This window comes from Barbus barbus (genome assembly GCF_936440315.1).
Source record: "Barbus barbus genome assembly, chromosome: 10".
Lineage (NCBI taxonomy): Eukaryota > Metazoa > Chordata > Actinopteri > Cypriniformes > Cyprinidae > Barbus > Barbus barbus.
In genome coordinates, this window is record NC_136738.1 from 17,327,098 (window position 1) to 17,351,294 (window position 24,197).

Below are 24,197 nucleotides of genomic sequence, written 5' to 3' on the forward strand. Positions count from 1 at the left end.
GCTCCAGGGTCACATATTATATGTATTACAGTTATTATACATCCCGAATTTTTTTTCCCCGCCTTTTATGATAATGACAGATCAGAACTGACCGGAAGTGAAGTGGGAGAGAAAGAGGGATTGAGAAGGGACTGGCTGCAGACTTGCTCTTGGACTCTCAGACGTCCAGTTGGGATTCGAACTCGGAACAAAACCACAAGGCCCTCTGTGCCAACATACATCCCGATTAATAATAATAATTATTATTATTATTTTAAATGGTACTGATTTGCAGGTGTTTTTAAAATTGCTTTCATTGTGTCACAGCAGGGACTGAACGCCCACCACAGGTTATATATAAAATGAAGTGTACTGCTTGTCCGGCATCTCAGCTGTTTCTTTGTGATTATTTATATACTATTACAGTTTTTTAGTGTTTTGGATTTGCTTTGTAGTTTTATATTTTACGTATTTTACTTTTATATTTAAAAAAAAAATGTTTGTGAGGCTGATCTATAGTGATTTTACATAAAGTCAGATGTAGTTCAGTTTTCTGAATTTCACAGTCCAGAATAAAACATTTGTATTAAGAATTAACATCAAGTTACTTCAGCATCTCATAACACTGAGTGGTTGATTATAACCTGATCAGAGAAAGCCATTATCCCTGGAGGAGAAAATTAACATCTACATTGAGCTCCTCTTGGGAAAAACATGCGTCTCTAGAATCATTTGGCAGCTCCCCAAACACAAAGCCAATGTGCCCCCTGCCTCTCCGGCATCTCCAGAGGTCACAGGAGGTTTCACATGATGCACCTAAGGATTTTTAACATCAGTGCTGTTATTGTTAATTAAAACTAGCTATTAAAAATAGTTGAAATAGTTTTCAGTTGTTGAAATTAAGCTGAAATAAAATACACCAAAAGAACTTAAAAAACTGATGTCTATCTCTATATATATACATATATATATGTGTGTTTTAGAAATTTTGTTATGCATTTTTAATGTTTATATATATATATATATATATATATATATATATATACACACTCACACACATAAATAAATAAGTATAATTACATAAACATATATTGTTTGTGTGTGTGTGTGTATATGTATGACAATTCAAAATATTAATAAATAATAAAATGAAATAATATTAAACGTGATCTTAATTGTTTCCCTATAGTAATGAAAATGAACATCTGCCTTTAAAAAATGTATTTGATCACATAGGTCCAGATTAACTCTGAAAAACTGTTGATGTGACAATTTTAATGTTAATTGTATCAGCAAGGATTTGCATTTAAAGCTCTCTATTCACACATAAAATGTATGTATTTGTCTTGGGCAGAACAGACAGCTGTCTGAAAAGACAAATGTTAATTCAACCACAACATATTGGATCTATTGCAATCCAACTGTACAAACCATAACTAGAGATCTGGAAATGTGTTTGAAAACTATCAGTAATGTGCATAAATTCATATCATGACAGAATACAACATAAACACATACCATGTTTCAAATTTAGATCTGGTATTCAATTTATCAATAAACTAGTTGATTTTTGAGCAAATGTATTTTACTTGACCACCATATAAGATCAGGCCACCACTGAATAAGTAAAAGGCAGTCTCCAGTTTTAATGAAGGAAATTTTATATCCAGTCCAGAAGGCATATTTCTGTGTTTGGTGGATAAATGTGAAAAAAGTAAAACTGTCTCCTTTCAGGCAAAAAGGAAAATTAAAACCTCTAAAGTGTTGCAGTACAGATGAATATAATAGACCCATAAGCAGCTATATAGAACTGGCTCTGCATCATTTTTTTCTTAAGATAAGCTTAAATATCCCCTCTCATTTTTTAATGTGCTTTAATTGTTTGTAAATGTGTATGTCTTTAAAGTTACCAATACTTTGGCAATGAGAAGCCTTTATATGTTAATAAAGCCGCTTGAATCTTGTAGTGGTGACTTACTTTTCTCCATTTACTCTTTCAGAATGAAATGTCAATAGCATGTGACCAAAAAGAAGTTGCCTATAAACACTGCACAGTGAATGCACGTTCACAGTTGAGCTGAGATGAAACTGGGTCTAGTAATGCCTGTGGCCCATGCACGTCACAATATCACGAAGGCCTCTGGGCTCACCGTTCCCCCTCAGTGAATGCACGTAGCTCACAATATATAATTCAGGTGGTGTTTAGTTCATTTGCACGCTAAGTCCTAGAAAAAGCTACCAACTGCAACTTCTACTCCTGCTTCTACCCTAATGTTCATACGGCCTCCCAAAAATAAAGAGGGAGTTCAACTCCGACCAAATGTCAGCAGTATAAACTCCTACTCGTACAACACCGCGAGACACTTGGCCACATTCCTGTCACCATTATTTGGCGAAGTGGAACATCACATCCAAAACTCCCAGGACTTGTCAGAGAAGGTCCAGGACCCGGTGTACCCAAAGAACAGGACCCTGAGGGGAAAGAAGAGCATAATATGGAGTACAGTAATGAGGAACATCATAGCTGTGACAGCACAGAAAGGCTGAAACACCTCCGGACTACACTAAAACCCAGGGTTCACACATACACAGATATTCCAGTTGAAGTTTTGGAGAAGAAAAGGCTAATTTAAGAAAGGAAGATGACCATTTGTGACGAAGTGAAACAGCCATCTTTGAAGCCTGTGATGCTTTTATCAGCTACTTACATTTAATCCCGATCCTAGCAGTTTACACTAATTCACACCTGGGATCTCAATGCCTGCAATGACTCCAACAATGAATTGTCTTGAGACTCGGGATCGTGTGTTGTGTGCTTAAATGATGGGGAATCACTGTCATAACCAGCTCTATGAGTGGTGACATGTCTTAAACAAGAGAAAAACGCAGTCAGGACAGGAGACGAATCAGATACACATTCAGTATTGGTTTTAGATGTAAAACAACACGTTAATAAGTTGGTTGCAGTATGTATGTGTGTGTAAACATCATAAATGAACATTTGTCAGTGACTAGTAAAGCAATATTTCTGTAACTATTTGTAACCAGCGCATCAAATCTTTCATTACAGAACATTATTTTTCCATGACATCTTCTTTCTATGAAGTCTAAGTTTCGTATTTCACTGATGGTTACAATTAGATGTTTTTCCTTCCATTTCATAGTTAAACATTTTTGTTCAATTCATTGATGTTGGCCTAGTGATACCAATCAATTTATGCAATGAAGCAGGCACAAATGCAGTATTATTTTTTTAAAACAGTGGTGGACTAATCATACAAAGCACTGAGATGTTTTACAGTTACGCTGCTAAATATTTTTATCAAAGATTTTACCCTGTTGAAAAAACCCATCAAATGCTGGTTAGGTATGTTTTGAAGCATGTCAGCTGGTCTTTAGTTGGTCACTTTAGCTGGCTACTATAGATCCTGCTCAGGACCAGCTCATAACCAGCTTAAACCAGCTTATGACCAACTAAGAACCAGCTTAAACCAGCTACCATGCTTTAAAACATACCTAACCAGCATATGCTGTTTTTCTCTCTCTCTCTCTCTCTCTCAAAAGGGAAGATTCTCTGATGAATACACAGTTCAAAAGAACAGCATTTAATTGAAACAGAAATTTTTGGAACAGAAATTAAAAAAGGACTAACTTACTCACCCCAGACTTTTAAACAGTAGCATACAACAAAAATGCTCCAATTAATGTACTGTTCCTGGTGTGTGCAAGCAATATAGGCAATGTTCTCTAGAGAAACACCCAGCGCAGCCCCTGCAGCTCTCAAGACACTCTCCACTTATCCATCTCACATGCACCACTGTTTTATAGGATTGCCTCGGCACTCTAAGTTCTGCTCGTTCCTCTCATTAAAAATGATTTGTGTCTTAGCAGGTAACTTTTTCCAAGCAGCTCCTTATGCTACACTTTCCTCTCTGCAGACTGGCTTCCATGTGACCAGACTGCACATGAATCTCAATTCCAGTATCAGAAATCGTACATGGTTGGAGGACGCATGTTATTTAAGAAACTTATGTCAACAGAATAGGCTACTGTGATTACAGTATGCACTCAAAACCAGAGTAACCATAATCACAATAAAATATGTGGAGTACGTTTTTATCATTTGAGCTAGGCACATAAAAACACAGCAACAAAATAACTGAATTTTGAACTCAACATATGACCCTGGAGCACAAAACCAGTCATAAGTAGCACAGGTATATTTGTAGCAATAGCCAGCAACACATTGTATGGCTCAAAATGATCATTTTCTTAAGCCAAAAATCATTAGGATATTAATTAAAGATCATGTTCCGTAACGATATTTAGTACATTTCCTACCGTAAATATATCAAAACTTAATTTTTGATTAGCAATATGCAAGAACTTAATTTGGACAACTTTAAAAGTGATTTTCTCAATATCTAGATTTTTTTGTGGGAAAAATGGAAAGCTTTATTCGGCTTTCAGATGATGTATAAATCTCAATAATAATAAAAAAAAAGACCCTTATGACTGGTTTTGTGGTCCAGGGTCACATATGTGTTGTTGGTTCACTGGTTTAAATTTAGTTACAAATCAGTAGTAAAAACAACCAGCAATAATCCATAGTAATTATGGATTTTACTTGTATTTAATGGAATTGGAATGAGTTTGTATATGTTGTAAAGCAAGCAGGCCCACTTCTTCACTTTCTTTATCGGTAATAAAACGACTACTGACCTTAGAGTACGCCATATTTCATTTTTTAAGCGTTGAATAGATTGTACTGTTGTTTATCACCATACCTGTTGTTCAGCTAGCAAAATGTCTTTCTAGACAATAAATCTAGAAACAGTTTTCAAAGTTGTAAATTGTGAAAATGTGTTTGTTCAAACATTAAATTCAATATGGTGCCTAACCTGAATAAGGGTGAGAAGCTACTAATATAATTTCATTGCAATTCGTACATATTTTAAATTTTGGCAAATTGATGACTAATTTGTACAATTCCTATGTTTTAGTATGTAGTCCCACTGAAGGTTAGGTTTAGTGGTAGGGCTGGGAATAAACCCTTATGTTTATGTTTTTCTAAAACTTGTAGGCCTGTTTCCATGAGAATCTCTTCGCCTCCTCATAAAACAGTAACATTTTCTCATAAGACTGGATTAGTAAGATCATATTAAGAGCATCCCTTCCCCAAATGCACATAAACTGTCGTTCAATAGGCCTAGCCTTTGGGATTTTCAATCAAAACATTCTGCGGCCAAAAATCTTGAATGTTTGGTTCAGTTTTGGATTGTAGGCCATCTTTGGCTGAGTGGCATATGTGAACACATTACACGCATCACTGGGGATGTGTAACAGACTGTCTACAAATGTATAATGTGACAGCTCTGCGACGCACTCATGTGCTCCTCGTGCCCGCGTGTCGTAACAACGTGTGCGCGCGCAGAGGCACCCGCGCGCTCCCGCTCCCGCTCCCGCTCTTTGGCAGTGTCGCGCGGACTGTCGGGATCATGTCCGCCATGTTTTCACACCAGCCGAGAAAAAAAGGCCCGTGAAAAAACACCAGAACTCGCTCAGAGATGCCTTTAACCGCCAGATTTCGATCGGAGGGACGCCAGTGAGCGCGGCCGCGGAGAGAACCGCCGGCTCGTGTGTGTATTTGTACCGAATGATCCGTGTTTAGTGTGTTTGTGATCGCTGAAAACAATGAGTAAACTCTCGTTCCGCGCGCGAGCGCTAGACGCCGCCAAACCGCTGCCGATCTACCGCAATAAAGACCTCCCGGACCTCACCGACTGCGTCTCCATCAACCGAGCGGTTCCGCAGATGCCAACCGGGATGGAAAAGGAAGAGGAGTCGGTATGTAAATGGTTTTAAATTAATAATTTTTCATGAGGTTCAGGTGCATAGCAGGGTGTTGGTATTCACGTATCTCTTACGCACGTTTTAGTACGTAAGTCCGTTCTCTGCTCAAAGGGATCCGCAAGCAGCGTTCTAATGCTCTAAGTTACGTATAAAATTTACGACAGTTGCGTAGTCGTGGGAATTTTTATACACTAGTGGCGTGAGCAAGGTTGTTTACGTGAGACATTTGCTAGTGGTGAATGCACATTGACGTCAGTCTTTTTGCGTAAATGCGTTAGAGATTTACGTATGTTACGACAGGAATACAGGAGCTGAACGGCGTGCTTCTGAAGCCTGAATCTGATTCTTCTGATGTTTAGTTTCTGCAGCACCGGGCCCTAGTCTTCAATGTAGCATGACTAACTTACCTCCCACATTTCAGTATCATATAATTAATACAATGGTATATGAATATGGGAATCATTGTATATATCAAAGTACCATGATATTACCATGTGTTTCCATGGCACATCTTGTAATGAAAAGTCAAATAAAATTGTGAAATATAATTTAATTAAACTATTTAAGATAGTATTGGTTATTGTTGGTTTAAAATGTATTAATGTTGTTGTTATTAATATTTACATAAATATGTTTGTGACTGTGAGTGTATATCATCGCTTATGGAGTTGCAGAATGAGATGTATTTTATTATTAATAATTTAAAGTTTACTGTATTATTAATACTACTTCTAAATTTTCTTTACAAAAAAATAAGAATTTTTGTTTTGACACAGGAATAATATTTGAAAAATATCCAAGTCCTAGTAACCGACAGGCAAAAAGCCTTCATGTTGTTTTCACATTATGTCAACTTGTCAAGAAAAACATAAAACAGAAACAACCCCGTTATATCCCTGTTGTTTTTTAAAACACATAAAAATAAATGTTTTGGTTTGGTTAAATCAAGTAACCCTCCATTTGGAAAAGAAAACCTGGTATTCATTCAGTCAAAAATGTATATTTATTACTTTACTTGGTTACACTACTTGACACAACTGTCAGGACATCTTCAGCTGTTTTGAAAGATGTGCAGCAGATCAAGGTTTCTTCAGTTTGATTCATTTTATTTGTTAGTGAAGTGAGTTTTATTAAAATACAAGTATGAACTGCCATGTTGCCATCTTGATCAAGGAAGATCAAGCGGTTGTGTTGGACAGACATACAGTACAGACCAAGGTACCTGTTAAAAACTTGAGTTATGTGCCACAGATTGCATTTGCTCTCCTCACCCACCTGATAATGAACTGCTCACCTTTCTATTATTGAACCGTCTACCACAGTGGGTCTCTTATGAATCCAAAAGTCATTGGAACGACTTGGAGTTCATTTGTATGCTTGCGGGCTGTGTAAGCCATTGCAACGGGTTTCATCACGTTGCTGTTCTCAGCTGCATTAGAAGTCATACTTGCCCAATTCTTATTTCCGACTCTGTGTGAGTTTTAAACTTTTTCTTATTGCTGAGTCCAGCTACATCAGTTTCAGCTTAACGAACTGGCCTCACTTGCTAATGGAAATACTTTGTGTGATGTATGAGGTAACAAAATCTTTACTGTTGTGGCATATATGGTGTAACCTTTTTACAAATTTGAGTTGTCCCACTCAGTGAATGAGGAATAAGGTTTACTCATCTTCTCTCTCTCTCTCTCTCTCTCTCTCTCTCTCTCCCTCTCTCTCTCTCACACACAATGTGTTTCATCAGGAGCACCATCTCCAGAGGGCCATCTCTGCCCAGCAGGTGTTCAGAGAAAAGAAGGAGAGTATGGTCATCCCTGTGCCAGAGGCTGAGAGTAACATCACGTATTATGACCGCCTTTACAAAGGAGAGTTCCGCATCCCCAAACAGCTCATCCACATCCAGCGTGAGTGACCCTCAGCTTCAAACTCAACATAGTCTTACTGGATACTCTAATTTCTTGATTTAAAAAAAAACAAACAAAGTGTGATTTTAAATTTGATTCTCAATCTGTTACACCAGCTCTGGGGCTGGATAACGAGCTGCCTGACTATGATATGGACTCGGAGGACGAGACTTTACTGAACAGACTCAACCGCAAAATGGAGCTCAAACCTGTGCAGTTCGAGACCATGATGGATCGGTTAGAGAAAGCAAGCACCAACCAGGTAATGACATATCAGTGCTTCTTATCTGGATTTGCTGTGGGACATAGGACATTAAGTGGCGAGCCAGCACGGTACTAGAATTGTATGAGAGTAACAATCTCATAAAGCCAACGGTGAAATAAATTAATATTACCATAAACTACCATACAAAGGTTTGGGGGTCTGTAAGGTAGTTTAACCTTTTTAAAAGAATGTGTTATGTACTTTAAGGCCGTATTTATTTACAATAGTTAAATTCAGTAAAAAAAAATGTACAATTTTGAAATATTATTACAATTTCAAAAAAGTGTTTTCTATTTGAATATATTTTAAAATGTAATTTATTCCTGTGGTGGCAAAGCTGAATTTTGAGTAGCCATTAACCCAGGCTTCAGTGTCAAATGATCCTTCAGTAATCATTCTCAATCATCTGTAAGGTTTTATTGGAAACTGTGATACATTTTCTCAGGGTATTTTGATGAATAAAAAGTTTAAAAGAACTGCATTTTTTTCACCAATGAATAAAATAATAAATTACTTGAGCAGTAATTCAACACGTAAAACACACAGACATAGTCGACACAGACCATTATACTCACTGCAACTGTAAGTAAACCTAGTATGTAGTGTCCTAGTCATATTTTTGTTTTGTTCACAGCACCTGTCTGATTTAGCTAGCTTTTACCAAGTGGCAAATTAGCTTGGTCCTAAATATCATTAATGTGACACATGGTTTTGTAAAATAAAGTAGACAGTTTACCCCCGGTTTCACACACAAGGCTTAAACCTAGTCCCAGACTAAAATGTAATTCTGAGCTGTTTCAACTAAAAGTAACTTGCACTGACTGATCTTAAAATATATCAGTGCCTTTGTTTTGTCTCAAGGCACATTAAGAAAAATTACTTAAATGTCATAATTGAACAATGGCCTAATCCTGGCTTAGTCTAAGCCCTGTCTGTGAAACCAGGCCATAAAGTCTTATAAAAGTGTGCTTATTTTTGTAAAAAATACTTTTTATTTTGTTATTCTTACTATGCTCAGTTGTATTATAGTTATTATTGGCCTCTAGCATAATTTTTTCCCTACACTCCGAGACCCGTTTTTGGGTTCTGATTGCACACGGATCTAAAAATGATACAGATCTAACAATTCACCTAATTTTTTGCTTTTATTCACACGTTCTCTCTCTCTCTTTCTCTCAATAATTGTTGAGTAGTTGGTCACTCTTCAGGAGGCCAAGCTGCTGCTAAATGAAGATGACTACCTGTTGAAGTCAGTGTATGACTACTGGGTGAGGAAGAGGAAGAACTGCCGAGGCCCATCGCTCATCCCTCAGATCAAGCAGGAGAAGAGGGATGGCTCCACCAACAATGATGCTTACGTGGCCTTCAGGCGTCGCACAGAGAAGATGCAGACTAGGAAGGTATGCATGTGTTCTGTTCTTTGTCATGCATTCCTCAAACAGTATTGCTAGAGGGCATTCAGACAAGTAGTTCTTACTTTCCAAATGGAAATATTTTTTATATGTTTGTGTCAAACTGGCCTCCTTATGTTGAGTCTTATTTTTACTAATATTATTATTTATTTTATAAGACATCTGCATTCAGTTCTAGCTGTTTCTAGCTAATATTAAGTGGGTGACAGATTGGGTGAAATACAGATTTTTAAATGCCGAATGTATTTGTTTTGTACAGCATATTTCTTAATTCATACCATCTGTCTGTGTGCCTTTTTCTCCGTAGAATCGAAAGAATGACGAGGTGTCTTATGAGAAGATGCTGAAGCTGAGGAGAGAGTTCAGCCGAACCATGAGCATCCTGGAGATGATCAAGAAAAGAGAAAAGAGCAAACGAGAGCTGCTGCATCTGACGCTGGAAGTGTTTGAGAAAAGGTGTGTGTGAACGTTGCTCTTTTTATAAAGCTGCTTTAAGATGATTTCTGTTGTTACATACGCTATATAAATAAATCTGTTTTGTGTCACTTAACTGCTAGAATGGTTGTTGTATTTAAGGTGACCCATCTCTCTCATCACCAGTCTCGCTAAGCTTTAAATCATTTAAAAAGTGCAAAGTGGTTTTTACACTTTGTTTTCCATGTTTTGTGTATTTTAGATATCAAATCGGAGACTTCTCAGGAAAGATTCTGAATGAGGTCACTGTACCTCTGGCAGAGAAAACCATTTACCCTTCGCCCATATCCCTACCCATAAGCAGTCGGCACAAGGCAGAGAGCAAAATTAAGGTAAGGAAAGATCTGTGTGCAAGAAATTGCTTGAAAATGCTCAATGGTCATTATAAAAAATATTTCTTCTGTCTCTTTCCTTTAGTTACACAAATCTGGTCCCAAACACCTCCACCCTTTCACAGTCAAGCCTGAGCCTCACTTTGACTTTGTGCGTAACCATAAAAAGTACAACAAGAGGCCCCGACTTGATACATTTCGCCAGCCTGGTCGGCCAGAACGACAGCAAACCATCAACAAAGCAGACATTAAACAATATGACTTCCACAGCTCTGGAGAGGAGGATTACCCATTGGTCAGTGTTTGGCTACACATGCTCATGTTGATGTTGTATTTAGTGGTTTTACTTAAAAGACATTAATTATGTCTTTTGTTTCTCCTTTTTCTTCTGAAGTCTCCAGCTTCAGAGCCGGATGAAGAGAATGATCCTGATGGAATCTTTGCCTTCAGACGGAAAGCTGGCTGCAGTTACCACGCTGTGAGTTTCCCGTTTTACATCACTGCTGGCTGTAGTCTGTGCCAGAGCTGGGTGATAAAGCTGAAAAATTATGTCTTGATTTTTACGGTGCATTGAAATGGCGTAAAAGCAATGGTTCTCAACCTGTCTTCAAAAATATTTGAATGCCCCATAGTCCTAGTTTTGATTTCAAAACTTATTTTAAACCATGGCCACTTTTACTATAGTTTCTGTAAATTAAATTTTAAAAAATAAATAATAAAATTGTAGGATTCCAAAACTTCTAGGAGCTAATTGACCTCAGTTAGAGTTATTTCGTGTAATTTTGACACAAAAGGTTTTCGAATTTCTATCATATGTTAATGTAAAAAATCTTGTGTAATATAACTCGTTTGTTTGCTGGTTTTTATTGTATTTGTTATACTTGTATTTTTTTTATAGTTTTTGCCATGAAAATAGCCTAAGATGCTGACATGGCATTAAATAAAAATATACTACTACTCTAGGAGCTAAGTATTTTTCACTTTCTTCCAGTTGTTTGTGATTTATTGCATAAGGATTTTTAAAAAATAGTTTAGATCTATAAATCTCACTTTTAAAATTAGGCTACCTCCTATATCCAGAATTCAATTTTTTTTTTTTATTATTTTACAAAAAAATAAAATAAAATATATATATATATATATATATATATATATATATATATATATATACACACACACCTAAAGGATTATTAGGAACACCTGTTCGATTTCTCATTAATGCAATTATCTAATCAACCAATCACATGGCAGTTGCTTCAATGCATTTAGGGGTGTGGTCCTGGTCAAGACAATCTCCTGAACTCCAAACTGAATGTCAGAATGGGAAAGAAAGGTGATTTAAGCAATTTTGAGTGTGGCATGGTTGTTGGTGCCAGACGGGCCGGTCTGAGTATTTCACAATCTGCTCAGTTACTGGGATTTTCACGCACAACCATTTCTAGGGTTTACAAAGAATGGTGTGAAAAGGGAAAAACATCCAGTATGCGGCAGTCCTGTGGGCGAAAATGCCTTGTTGATGCTAGAGGTCAGAGGAGAATGGGCCGACTGATTCAAGCTGATAGAAGAGCAACTTTGACTGAAATAACCACTCGTTACAACCGAGGTATGCAGCAAAGCATTTGTGAAGCCACAACACGCACAACCTTGAGGCGGATGGGCTGCAACAGCAGAAGACCCCACCGGGTACCACTCATCTCCACTACAAATAGGAAAAAGAGGCTACAATTTGCACAAGCTCACCAAAATTGGACGGTTGAAGACTGGAAAAATGTTGCCTGGTCGATTTCTGTTGAGACATTCAGATGGTAGAGTCAGAATTTGGCGTAAACAGAATGAGAACATGGATCCATCATGCCTTGTTACCACTGTGCAGGCTGGTGGTGGTGGTGTAATGGTGTGGGAGATGTTTTCTTGGCACACTTTAGGCCCCTTAGTGCAAATTGGGCATCGTTTAAATGCCACCGCCTACCTGAGCATTGTTTCTGACCATGTCCATCCCTTTATGACCACCATGTACCCATCCTCTGATGGCTACTTCCAGCAGGATAATGCACCATGTCACAAAGCTCGAATCATTTCAAATTGGTTTCTTGAACATGACAATGAGTTCACTGTACTAAAATGGCCCCCACAGTCACCAGATCTCAACCCAATAGAGCATCTTTGGGATGTGGTGGAACGGGAGCTTCGTGCCCTGGATGTGCATCCCACAAATCTCCATCAACTGCAAGATGCTATCCTATCAATATGGGCCAACATTTCTAAAGAATGCTTTCAGCACCTTGTTGAATCAATGCCACGTAGAATTAAGGCAGTTCTGAAGGCGAAAGGGGGTCAAACACAGTATTAGTATGGTGTTCCTAATAATCCTTTAGGTGAGTGTGTGTATATATATATATATATATATATATGTATATATATGTGTGTATATATACATCCCAAAGATACACATATATATATATATATATATATATATATATATATATATATATATATATATATATATATATATATATATATATATATATATACATACATACATACATGTATATATTAGGCTGGGTATCGAGATACTTTTTAGCCACCGACCGAATAACTAAAAGGGGTTAATCTCATCAGCGTCAGTGAGCCAATAAGCCTGCAGCACTAGGTGTGTTCGACTAGAAGCGATGCAGTTTCATTTTAATAGTAAACCCCATTTATTTGCCAAAATAAATAAACGTAATAATTTAAAGATAAATTTATGTTTTATGCCTTCATTTGAAAACCAGATACAGAACACAGAATTTCTGAAGAAAAATAAAACATTTCATAAGGCTATTTTAAGAATAAACTTGAATAAACAAAGTTGTTTTTATGCATTCAAATAATTAGACATGCTACACCGGAATTTAATAACAATAAAACATATGGTGAAAGAAAATAAAACACCCACTTATAAAAGTGGATAAAGATTTTCAATTTCTTGAAGTCTTTAACAACCTAGAATAAATGAATAGAAATGATGATTCTGTCTGAGCTATGAACACGCAGTAGTGTAAATGTAGCCTAACAGATGTATAAACTGAAAACTATTTGAGCTTTATTAAAATTATTTGCACTGATTTATTGTGTTGGATATATTTTGTTGCTTTGTGCAGTGGGTCAGGAGATGAGGCTTTGAGTCTGTATAAATGTCAGCAAGCTGAAAAAATAGTTTTTTTGAGATAATGTAATCTTGTTAAAACTGATTTCATAAAATTGGTATCGAAAAAAGTATCGTTCAGGAATTGATATTGAAAATTGTTGAACGATACCCAGCCTATATATATATATATATATATATATATAATATACACAGACATCTGGATATTTTGCTGAGGCCCCGCCCCCTAATCATTTTGAAATTTGAGTCTGCCATTGTTGTCAAGTAGATAATTTCTTATATAAAACATTTAGCCAAAGTTGATATGGCAATAAACATAAGCTAATAAAATATTTTAAACATTTAACTGTATTTAAATTACTTGAAAATGGCAAACAAAATGGCGCCGCTGATGGCAGCTATTGTGCGTTGCTCCTCGGTGTTTGTATTGTTTTTGTTTGTTTTTCCTGTTTTTTGTTTTTCAAATAAGATCAGCTTTACCAGGGATGATCTACTGAACATTCGGCAGAACACACCACAAAATCTTCTACCGGTTTTTGATTTTTCGGACGTTTTGCTGGACATTGTAGTTGGCGGAGCTGTAGCTCTGGTCAAACGCTTCAGGAGGCGCAGACGGGGAAAGAGAGCCGGCGCGCTCGTGAAACTTCGTCAGCGCGGATTTAGAACGGCGTTGCCTAGCATCCATCTGGCGAATCTCCGCTCTCTACCCAACAAAACGGACGAACTCCTTCTGCTCTCCCGGACAAACAAGGACTTTTCTAACTCTGCTGCTCTATGTTTCACGGAAACCTGGTTGAATGGCGACATACCGGACAGCGCGATCCATCTGCCTAATTACCAGCTGATAAGAGCAGATCGGGACACAGAATCAACGGGGAAATCGCGCGGCGGCGGGACATGCTTTTACATCAATGAGAGGTGGTGTACAGATGTAACTGTTTTAAAGAAGATGTGCTGCTCAGATCTAGAAACGCTCTTCATTAACTGCAAGCCGTTCTATTCGCCGCGGGAGTTCTGCTCGTTCATTCTCGTGAGTGTTTACATTCCACCGCAAGCGCACGTGAGCACAGCTCTACAGAAACTCGCTGATCTGATCACAGAGAGTGAACAACAACACCCGGACTCTGTTTTAATCATTCTCGGGGACTTAATAAAGCAAATCTCTCCCGTGAACTGCCAAAATACAGACAGCATGTTACATGTCCCACCAGAGACAGTAATATATTGGATCACTGTTACACAACAATAAAGGACGCATATCACTCGGTTCCACGAGCAGCTTTAGGACTCTCTGATCACTGTTTGGTTCATCTTATTCCATCCTACAGGCAGAAACTTAAGTCTGCGAAGCCTGTATTAAGATCTGTTAAAAGATGGACTAACGAAACAGAGCGGGATTTACAAGCCTGTTTCGACCTGACTGATTGGTCTGTTTTTGAAGCTGCAGCAAATGACCTGGACGAGCTCACAGAGACTGTAACATCATATATCAGTTTCTGTGAGGACATGTGCATTCCTACCAGGACTCATCTATTCTACAACAATGACAAACCATGGTTCACTGCCAAACTCAGACAGCTCCGTCAGGCCAAAGAAGATGCTCACAGAAAGGGGGATAAAGTCTTGTACAAACAGGCCAAATACACACTGGAAAAGGAGATCAGAGTGGCAAAGAGGAATTATTCTGACAAGCTCAGGAACAAATTCTCTTCCAGCGATCCGGCTTCAGTGTGGCTTGGATTAAAGGACATCACCAGCTACAAAACACCACCCCCCAGCACTCTGGAGAATCAACACCTGGCAGACGACTTAAACGAGTTCTTTTGTCGTTTTGAACGATCACCCCACACCCGCCCAGAACACCCCTCCACACAACCATTCACACCTCCAGCAACCCCTCTCTCCCCCACACCTACAATTCAAATCAGCGAAGACGATGTGTGCCAGGTCTTCAGGAAAAACAAAAGAAGGAAAGCACCTGGTCCAGATGGTGTGTCACCAGCCTGCCTAAAAATCTGTGCTGAGCAGCTGGCCCCCATCTTCACACAGATCTTCAATAGATCACTGGAGCTGTGTGAAGTCCCCTCATGCTTCAAACGCTCCACCATCATCCCCGTCCCAAAGAAACACAAAATTACTGGACTAAATGACTACAGACCTGTGGCACTAACGTCTGTAGCCATGAAATCATTCGAAAGACTGGTTCTGGCTCATCTGAAGGACATCACTGGACCCTTACTGGACCCCCTGCAGTTTGCCTACAGAGCAAACAGGTCTGTGGATGATGCAGTCAACATGGGACTGCACTTCATCCTGCAGCATCTGGACAGACCAGGGACTTATGTGAGGATCCTGTTTGTGGACTTCAGCTCTGCTTTTAACACCATTATCCCGGAAACCCTTCAAAATAAACTAACTCAGCTCTCCGTCCCCACCTCCGTCTGCCAGTGGATCAACAGCTTCCTGACAGACAGACAGCAGTTAGTAAAGCTTGGCAAATTCTCATCCAGCACTCGAACCATCAGCACTGGAGCTCCTCAGGGCTGCGTACTCTCCCCACTGCTCTTCTCCCTCTACACCAACGACTGCACATCTAAAGACCCCTCTGTCAAGCTCCTGAAGTTTGCAGACGACACCACACTGATCGGCCTCATCCAGGACGGTGACGAGTCTGCTTACAGACAGGAGGTTAAGGAGCTGGCTGTCTGGTGCAGTCTCAACAACCTGGAGCTTAACACGCTCAAAACTGTGGAGATGATCGTGGACTTCAGGAGAAACCCCCCTGCTCTCCCCCCACTTACCATCATGAACAGCACCGTGACTGCAGTGGAGTCATTCAGATTCTTGGGCACCACCATCTCTCAGGACCTAAAGTGGGATATTCACATTGACTCCATTGTCAGGAAGGCCCAGCAGAGGCTGTACTTTCTTCGCCAGCTGAGGAAGTTCAACCTGCCACAGGACTTACTGAAACAGTTCTACTCTGCCATCATTGAATCCATCCTCTGCACCTCAATAACTGTCTGGTTCAGCTCAGCTACCAAATCTGACCTCAGAAGACTACGGAGGGTAGTCCGGACTGCTGAGCGAATCATTGGTACAACCCTCCCCACTCTCCAAGAACTGTACTTATCCAGAGTGAGCAAAAGGGCTGGTAAAATCACTCTGGACCCCTCACATCCAGCACACAACCTCTTTGAACTGTTACCATCTGGTCGACGCTACAGAGCTCTGAGCACCAGAACGACCAGACACAGGAACAGTTTCTTCCCTCAGTCAATACATCTCATGAACACTCAATAAATAAACGTAGAACACACAACTAATACATTATCCATTCACCACACTCACTTATTTTATTTTCTCATTTCTAATTTGCACATACTTCACCTGTACATACATAGTCGCCTATATTATATATTATATATTGTGTATTTTTTATTTTTTTTGCTGCTTTGTACATTGGTTATTGGCTATTTCCTGTTATTTTGTTTCATTACCTGTGTCCTGTCCTGTTACTGTCTTTCTTTCTGTTGCACTGTGGAGCTTCTGTCACTACAACAAATTCCTTGTATGTGTAAACATACTTGGCCAATAAAGCTCATTCTGATTCTGATTCTGATTCTGAAATGAGCACAAAGTATGTTTTTTAAATTATTTTAAGGATTTTATTTGTATTATTTATATAAGTGCATGTTATTCTACTAAAACATTAAGCATGAGAAAATGCTGTTTGAGGACTTTTAAAATCTATTGTGAATGTTATATGGCATCAGATCATTGTTTTGAATGTATTCTTGAAACCACAAAGAATTGATTCGCAGTAATGAACACTCCCAAACACGTGGGTCATGAGACAGGAAGGGTTTTTTTTGGCATGTAAATAAAGCATATGAGAAATAACTGTGCTTAGCTTTAGTGCATGTGAATATCATGTAACTAAACCAAACTATTATATGAAGTTGTTTCTAGATGTCATAGACCAGGGGTGTCAAACTCTATTCCTGGAGGGCCGCAGCCCTGCAGAGTTTAGTTGCAACCCTGCTCCAACACAAAAACCATGTATTCTTCAAATAAGCCTGAAGGACATGATTAGCTGGATCAGGTGTGTTTGATTAGGGTTGGAGCTAAACTCTGAAGGGCTGTGGCCCACCAGGAACTGAGTTTGACACCCCTGTCATAGACTATGGTCTACTTGCTTTTATAATGACAGAGAAGCATATTTGGCTCTGTGGTGTTTTGGTCATTTCCTTTGCCATTGTTACATGTGTGGTGTGTGTCCGCAGCCGCTGGTGGATCAGAGCTGCTTTCCCCACTGGCAACAGACAGGTCAGGACCGGCTGTGGCAGCGGAACTGTCTCACTGCTCTCTCTGTGCCCAGACGCTGCATCGCAGTGGCTCGCGGGAGGGTGGCCAGAGGTGGCAGGTACGTCGCTCATCTATTTACAGTTTCTCAATTGCCCTTTTCATCTTTTGTAATAATTCTGTTTCCTGTAATGAAGTATGAGTCACTGTAGAGACAATGTGTGGTGTGGTTTTATTTAGTTCAGATTAAAGTATAAATCTAAAAGCACTGTTGTATTCCATCAGGGTTGTTTTGGATCGCACCTCGTCAGATCTGGACCGTGCCCTCAGGCATCTGGACCCTGACATGTTTTATCCCTCCGCTGACTCTATTGTGCCTGACCTCCCCGTCCACACAAACACTCACAACTCCAGATCGAGCCCTCAGCGCTCACTGACTCAGCTCCTGAGTGACATCCAGGCCTGCAGGTGGAAGTTTTTCCGCCCTCGGCCGCTACAGGAGAACACGAGGGGTGAGGACAAGAAAGGGACTCCGCAGGTGGAAAAAGGTGGAGCGACGCCGCTCTCTAACAATGTGTCAGGTGAGGTATCTGAGCTGAACAGAATTCAGAAGGTCAATCAACTAAATTGTAACTTTTATTCCAGGGTTTTTCCAGGGTTTTTATTCCAGGGTTTTTCCAACAAATGTAGCCTGTCAGTTTTTTGTAATGTGGCTTGCCAGTTGAATTTGGTTATTTCTGCACTGCCCTGATACATGATAGTGCACTATGCATTAGGGCTGTGCAATTAATCGAAAATCGATTTCGGCTTCCAACGATTATGAAAATACAATAATCAAGATAATTGCACCCCATTCCGCCCCTTTTTTCAGTGGTGCGCTTTCGCTCCTCCATAAAAGCCAGATTTCACATGCAAATCAGTAAAATCATGTTGCGTGACTTTTGCAAAATGGGACCTGCTTGATTTATTAAAGTTGATTATATATATTCATGTTTTTAAAAGCACGAAAGAGAACTTGCGCTGTTCCTTTGGAGGATTTCTGTGCATGTGCTCAGAGACGGAACAGAACATGTACTGTAAACTAAAATGGCAAAACGTGGCGCTTAGTTATTATTCATGTAAACCCTCATCACTTATGTAATAAATGGACGTAAACAGATGAGAATGAAAATACATGTGTAGCGGTAAATTGGATTAAAGTAAATTAGGCTATACCTTAGTACTCTGCTGTGGTATTGAGAGTTGTGACATTTTGCTGGTCTCTCTAAAATGTAGATGGCATAGCAACATTATTTACAGAAAAAATATATTTGATATATATTGCTATCTTTAAATCTATCATATAAAGTTTTGGTCCTATGACCTACTAATAACCATGTTAAATAATCGTGACTACAGCATTGACCAAAATAATCGTGATTATGATTTTTGTCGTAATCACGCAGTCCTACTATGCATAAAACTCAGCTCTCACACTTCTCAGTAGTGGACGAAGTCTGTATGCAGAGCACGTTTTTAGATTTTTCTGGCAATAATGCAGCTACATTATTTTCGTGCATTCAATTGTGTTTTGTCCTATCAGTGTATTTATTTAAATGGTTACCTTGAATCTATTTGAGCCACGTCATAATTCCTGGAACACGTTGTCATTTAACAAACAAAACTGCACATATTTAAATTAAATGGCTGAGTTCAATGTTGATCGTTATTACACATGTATACTACCGTTTGAAAGTCAGTAACATGTTTATCTTATTCATTTATTTAAAGCCTCTTAAGGCTGCATTTCATCAGAAATACAGTAAAATCTGTAATATTCTGAAATATTATTACAATTTGAAATATTTCTAATATTTTTAAATCTAATTTTGTATATTTTAAAATACAATTATTCCTGTCATGGCAAAGCTATATTTTCAGCAGTTATTGCTCCAGTCTTCAGTGTCACATCACTCCTCAGAAATAATTCTAATATGCTGACCTGGTGTGCCAGAAACATTTATATTATTATTATTATTATCAATGTTGAAAAAACCTTGTCGAATTGTTGTCGAAACTTATAAAATTTTCCTCATGAATCATTGAAGAACAGCATTTATTTTAAATAAAACATTTTTAGCAGTATAAATGTCTTTACTGTCACCTTTGTTGAAGAAGTGGTACATTAAAATAAAATAAAAAATACCGAATGTTAGTGTTTATGATTTCCTTAGTACTTGAGTTACTTTACTGCCACCTAGCGAAAAAAAAAAAAATTAAATTGCTGGTTTAAAGCTCTTTCTTGCACATGCAGGTGGATTCACCGAAGAACAGTTTCACTCCCATCAGCAGCAGCTGGTTCAGATGCACAAACAGTTACAGCAGCAAGAACTCCAGCAGAACTCGACAGCACCAGAACTGCACACACACCTGCCTGTGAATATATACACCAAATGACAGACATTATGGTGCTAAACCTCACTGCCATTCTGTTCTGTAATTATGAATTCAAGAAATTGTATTTTTATATTTCTTCTACAGATCACGGCGTCATCTGACTGCATGTCTAAGACTCTGGACTCGGCTAGTGCACACTTTGCTGCCTCTGCTGTGGTCAACACTCCCAACAATGAAAACAGGCCCCAAATTGCGAGTATCAATGGCGTCCTTCCCAGTTCAGGCAAGTGTAACTTCATGTCATTGAAATCTAAAATTCTCAGTAGTTCTATTGCAATGTTATAGTCCAAATATTTTAAAACTAAAACTGCTTTAGAGAATTTAGTGGGGAATAATAACACCTCTTTTAATGAGACCTAAGTTTATTTGGAGACTTGTATCAAACTCTTTGTTTGGTGGTTAATTTAAAGAAAGATAAGCATATTTGATTACTTAAGTAGATTATTTAAATGATTCTTCTGTCTCCTGCAGGAAGCTTTAGACAAGCCAAATTGAACCGTTCTGTACAGAGTGGAGGTGGTGGTGAGTCAGGCTCTTTAGTACGGATGACGAATGCATCTAGCCCACAGCTACCCGTCCCTCAGTCTCTGCCTCACGGCCATGGGCACCTGAGCACCGTGAGCGCTGTGTCTCCTGCCCACACGCACCACAGTGCGCGCCTGTGCGCCCCTTCACCCTCAGCCTTAAAGTTGGCCAGTGTTGCTAGCAGTCTGGACCGGGTACCCAAAGTCACCCCCACTAGTGCCATCGACATTGCCAGGTCTGAACCCAGACGCAGCGCTTATTCTTATTCACGTAAAATTAATTTACAGTTGGGCAAAAAAGTATTTAGTCAGCCACCAATTGTGCAAGTTCTCCCACTTAAAAAGATGAGAGAGGCCTGTAATTTTCATCATAGGTACACTTCAACTATGAGAGACAGAATGGGGGGAAAGAATCCAGGAAATCACATTGTAGGATTTTTAATGAATTAATTGGTAAATTAAATTAAGTATTTGGTCACCTACAAACAAGCAAGATTTCGGGCTCTCCCAGACCTGTAACTTCTTCTTTAAGAGGCTCCTCTGTCCTCCACTCGTTACCTGTATTAATGGCACCTGTTTGAACTCGTTATCAGTATAAAAGACACCTGTCCACAACCTCAAACAGTCACACTCCAAACTCCACTATGGCCAAGACCAAAGAGCTGTCGAAGGCTCAAAAACAAAATTGTAGACCTGCACCAGGCTGGGAAGACTGCAATAGGCAAGCAGCTTGGTGTGAAGAAATCAACTGTGGGAGCAATTATTAGAAAATGGAAGACATACAAGACCACTGATAATCTCCCTCGATCTGGGGCTCCACATAAGATCTCGCCCCGTGGGGTCAAAATGATCACAAGAACGGTGAGCAAAAATCCCAGAACCACACGGGGGGACCTAGTGAATGACCTGCAGAGAGCTGGGACCAAAGTAACAAAGGCTACCATCAGTAACACACTACGCCACCAGGGACTCAAATCCTGCAGTGCCAGACGTGTCCCCCTGCTTAAGCCAGCACATGTCCGGGCCCGTCTGAAGTTAGCTAGAGAGCATTTGAATGATCCAGAAGAGGATTGGGAGAATGTCATATGGTCAGATGAAACCAAAATAGAACTTTTTGGTAAAAACTCAACTCGTCGTGTTTGGAGGAGAAAGAATGCTGAGTTGCATACAAAGAACACCATACCTACTGTGAAGCATGGGGGTGGAAACATCATGCTTTGGGGCTGTTTTTCTGCAAAGGGACCAAGACGACTGATCCGTGTAAAGGAAAGAATGAATGGGGCCATGTATCGTGAGATTTTGAGTGAAAACCTCCTTCCATCAGCAAGGGCATTGAAGATGAAACGTGGCTGGGTCTTTCAGCATGACAATGATCCCAAACACACCGCCCGGGCAACGAAGGAGTGGCTTCGTAAGAAGCATTTCAAGGTCCTGGAGTGGCCTAGCCAGTCTCCAGATCTCAACCCCATAGAAAATCTTTGGAGGGAGTTGAAAGTCCGTGTTGCCCAGCGACAGCCCCAAAACATCACTGCTCTAGAGGAGATCTGCATGGAGGAATGGGCCAAAATACCAGCAACAGTGTGTGAAAACCTTGTGAAGACTTACAGAAAACGTTTGACCTCTGTCATTGCCAACAAAGGGTATATAACAAAGTATTGAGATGAACTTTTGTTATTGACCAAATACTTGTTTTCCACCATAATCTGCAAATAAATTCTTTAAAAATCCTGCAATGTGATTTCCTGGATTCTTTCCCCCCCATTCTGTCTCTCATAGTTGAAGTGTACCTATGATGAAAATTACAGGCCTCTCTCATCTTTTTAAGTGGGAGAACTTGCACAATTGGTGGTTGATTAAATACTTTTTTGCCCCACTGTAAATGTACTATTTTTTTATTTTTTATAAAAAATATACACTATTGTTCAAAAGTTTGGGATTTTATGCTTTCGATAGATGTTTCTTATGCTCTTTTTCTTCTTAATGTTAAAAAATGGTTTTGCTGCTTAATAGTTTTGTGGAAACCATGATTTTTTGATGAATAGAAAGTTTAAAGGACAGAATTTATTTGACAAGCAACATAATAAAAGTGACAGTAATGACATTTAATGCATTCTTGCTGAATAAATGTATTGTTTAAAACAAAATCTAGTTTTGTGTGTCTTTCATTTTCAAATATAGAATGAAAATTTTAAGTAATATATCATATGTTCTATTGCTATTGCAGGGAGAATCACGAACCAGAGAGACTGGCTCTCAACGGATTATCAGAGACCACAGTCGCCATGGAGGTCACATAGCCCATCCAAAAACACAAAGACTGCAGTGCTGAGAGCTGTGCGCTTCTACACGGACTTATACCCAATAACAGCATATCAAAATATTAAGAAATTTGTCAATATAAGTGTACATTTTGTAAAATTGGGAATTATCACTACCTTGTAAAATAGTATATTTGTATCATTAGTCTGTCATTTCTGTTACTTGAATCCTAGATTTTTTTTTTGTCATCATGCTTTTGCACTTGAAAATGCAAGCAAGACAAGTGCATCAGTTCATGTTGGGATCATGAGCATGAATAGAGGTCCTGCGTCACAGGTTTTAACTATTTATTTTGCAATGTTTACATTTTTGTATCTCGTACAAATAAATCCAATTTTGTGACCACAAAATGCAGACATAGCTAGTATACCATGCTTTGTGCTTGTTTCTTTATAGGAAGGACAAAGCTGAATTTGGTTTCACAGATATGTACTTTCAAAAGGGGTGATCTCCCCTCTCGAAATGTCAACCATTTTTAATTGGTTTATTTTCTTGCCTTCCTCTCCTTGTCTTACCAAGAATAGTATTTTAATTCTGGAGCCCAATGGGCTTCATCAGAATGTGATCCTTGAGGAATCGAGCAGAAGATCTTTAACATTCTGCTCTTCTGACAGAAGCCCTCATGTTTGTCTTTAGCCGTTGCTGGTTAACCAGTGTTGAAGGAGCTGTTCAGGGTTCTGACTCGTGTTGTATTGAAAGTAAACTCTACAGGTCACAAATACTGTCAGCCATCTTGTTTATGAATGCTGAAATTTATACATCCTCAGTCCAGTGTCATCAAATAAATTTCCCCTTTTCAAATGGCCTTTTTAATGAAATGAGTGAATCTACTACCACAGCTGCCAGTCATGTGCATTTGGTTTCCTGTAAAATAATTACATTTCAGTTATGATAACTCAGACGTACATGTTTTGTTTTTACAATGTTTAGGGAAAAGTACATAAGCCTACAGTCCCTCTTCATGAACTTAGCTTGACAGTCCATGGGGCTCGCTAGTGTGGACGTGACGGATCTTTAAAAGCCATTTTAACAATTCATGGTGCGTTACTGTGGTCAGCTGGTGAGTGAGTGCTGCTTAGTATGATCAGTTCCTTGTGTTTTTGTTTCTCTTTTTTTAGGATTTAATATGTAATTTAACAATGTAAGAATGGGCTTTAACCACCAGATGGGGCAAATGAGCCCTTCAAGCCATATTGCCAGGAGGAAGCTGCTAGTTTTGTCAGTTGTTTGGCAGGTTCCCAGAAGTCTTGTG

The 24,197-nt window shown here is 39.0% G+C and overlaps 1 protein-coding gene across 2 annotated transcripts; it reads left to right on the top strand.

The window, feature by feature from the left end:
• The first annotated feature begins 5,434 nt into the window (after nucleotides 1-5,434).
• Nucleotides 5,435-23,312, top strand: epc2 (enhancer of polycomb homolog 2). Of its 2 annotated transcripts, none has more exons than XM_079427311.1 (14): nucleotides 5,435-5,826; nucleotides 7,574-7,733; nucleotides 7,850-7,995; nucleotides 9,192-9,398; nucleotides 9,718-9,866; nucleotides 10,087-10,216; nucleotides 10,302-10,511; nucleotides 10,611-10,694; nucleotides 17,648-17,787; nucleotides 17,952-18,247; nucleotides 19,960-20,081; nucleotides 20,187-20,329; nucleotides 20,578-20,862; nucleotides 22,851-23,312. In XM_079427311.1, the coding sequence occupies exons 1-14, from the start codon at nucleotides 5,674-5,676 to the stop codon at nucleotides 22,921-22,923; spliced, it is 2,298 nt and encodes a 765-aa protein (XP_079283437.1). In that variant the 5' UTR covers nucleotides 5,435-5,673; the 3' UTR covers nucleotides 22,924-23,312. The 2 variants fall into 2 exon arrangements, with proteins under 2 accessions (XP_079283437.1, XP_079283436.1); XM_079427310.1 differs by having other exon boundaries at nucleotides 20,187-20,325; nucleotides 20,574-20,862.
• The last annotated feature ends 885 nt before the right edge of the window (nucleotides 23,313-24,197 follow it).

Coding starts and splice junctions, on each gene's coding strand:
- epc2 (XM_079427311.1), top strand. CDS start 5,674: ATGAGTAAACTCTCGTTCCGCGCGCGAGCGCTAGACGCCGCCAAACCG. Junction 9,867..10,086: donor CTGGAAGTGTTTGAGAAAAG/GTGTGTGTGAAC, acceptor TGTGTATTTTAG/ATATCAAATCGGAGACTTCT. Junction 10,695..17,647: donor CTGGCTGCAGTTACCACGCT/GTGAGTTTCCCG, acceptor GTGTGTCCGCAG/CCGCTGGTGGATCAGAGCTG.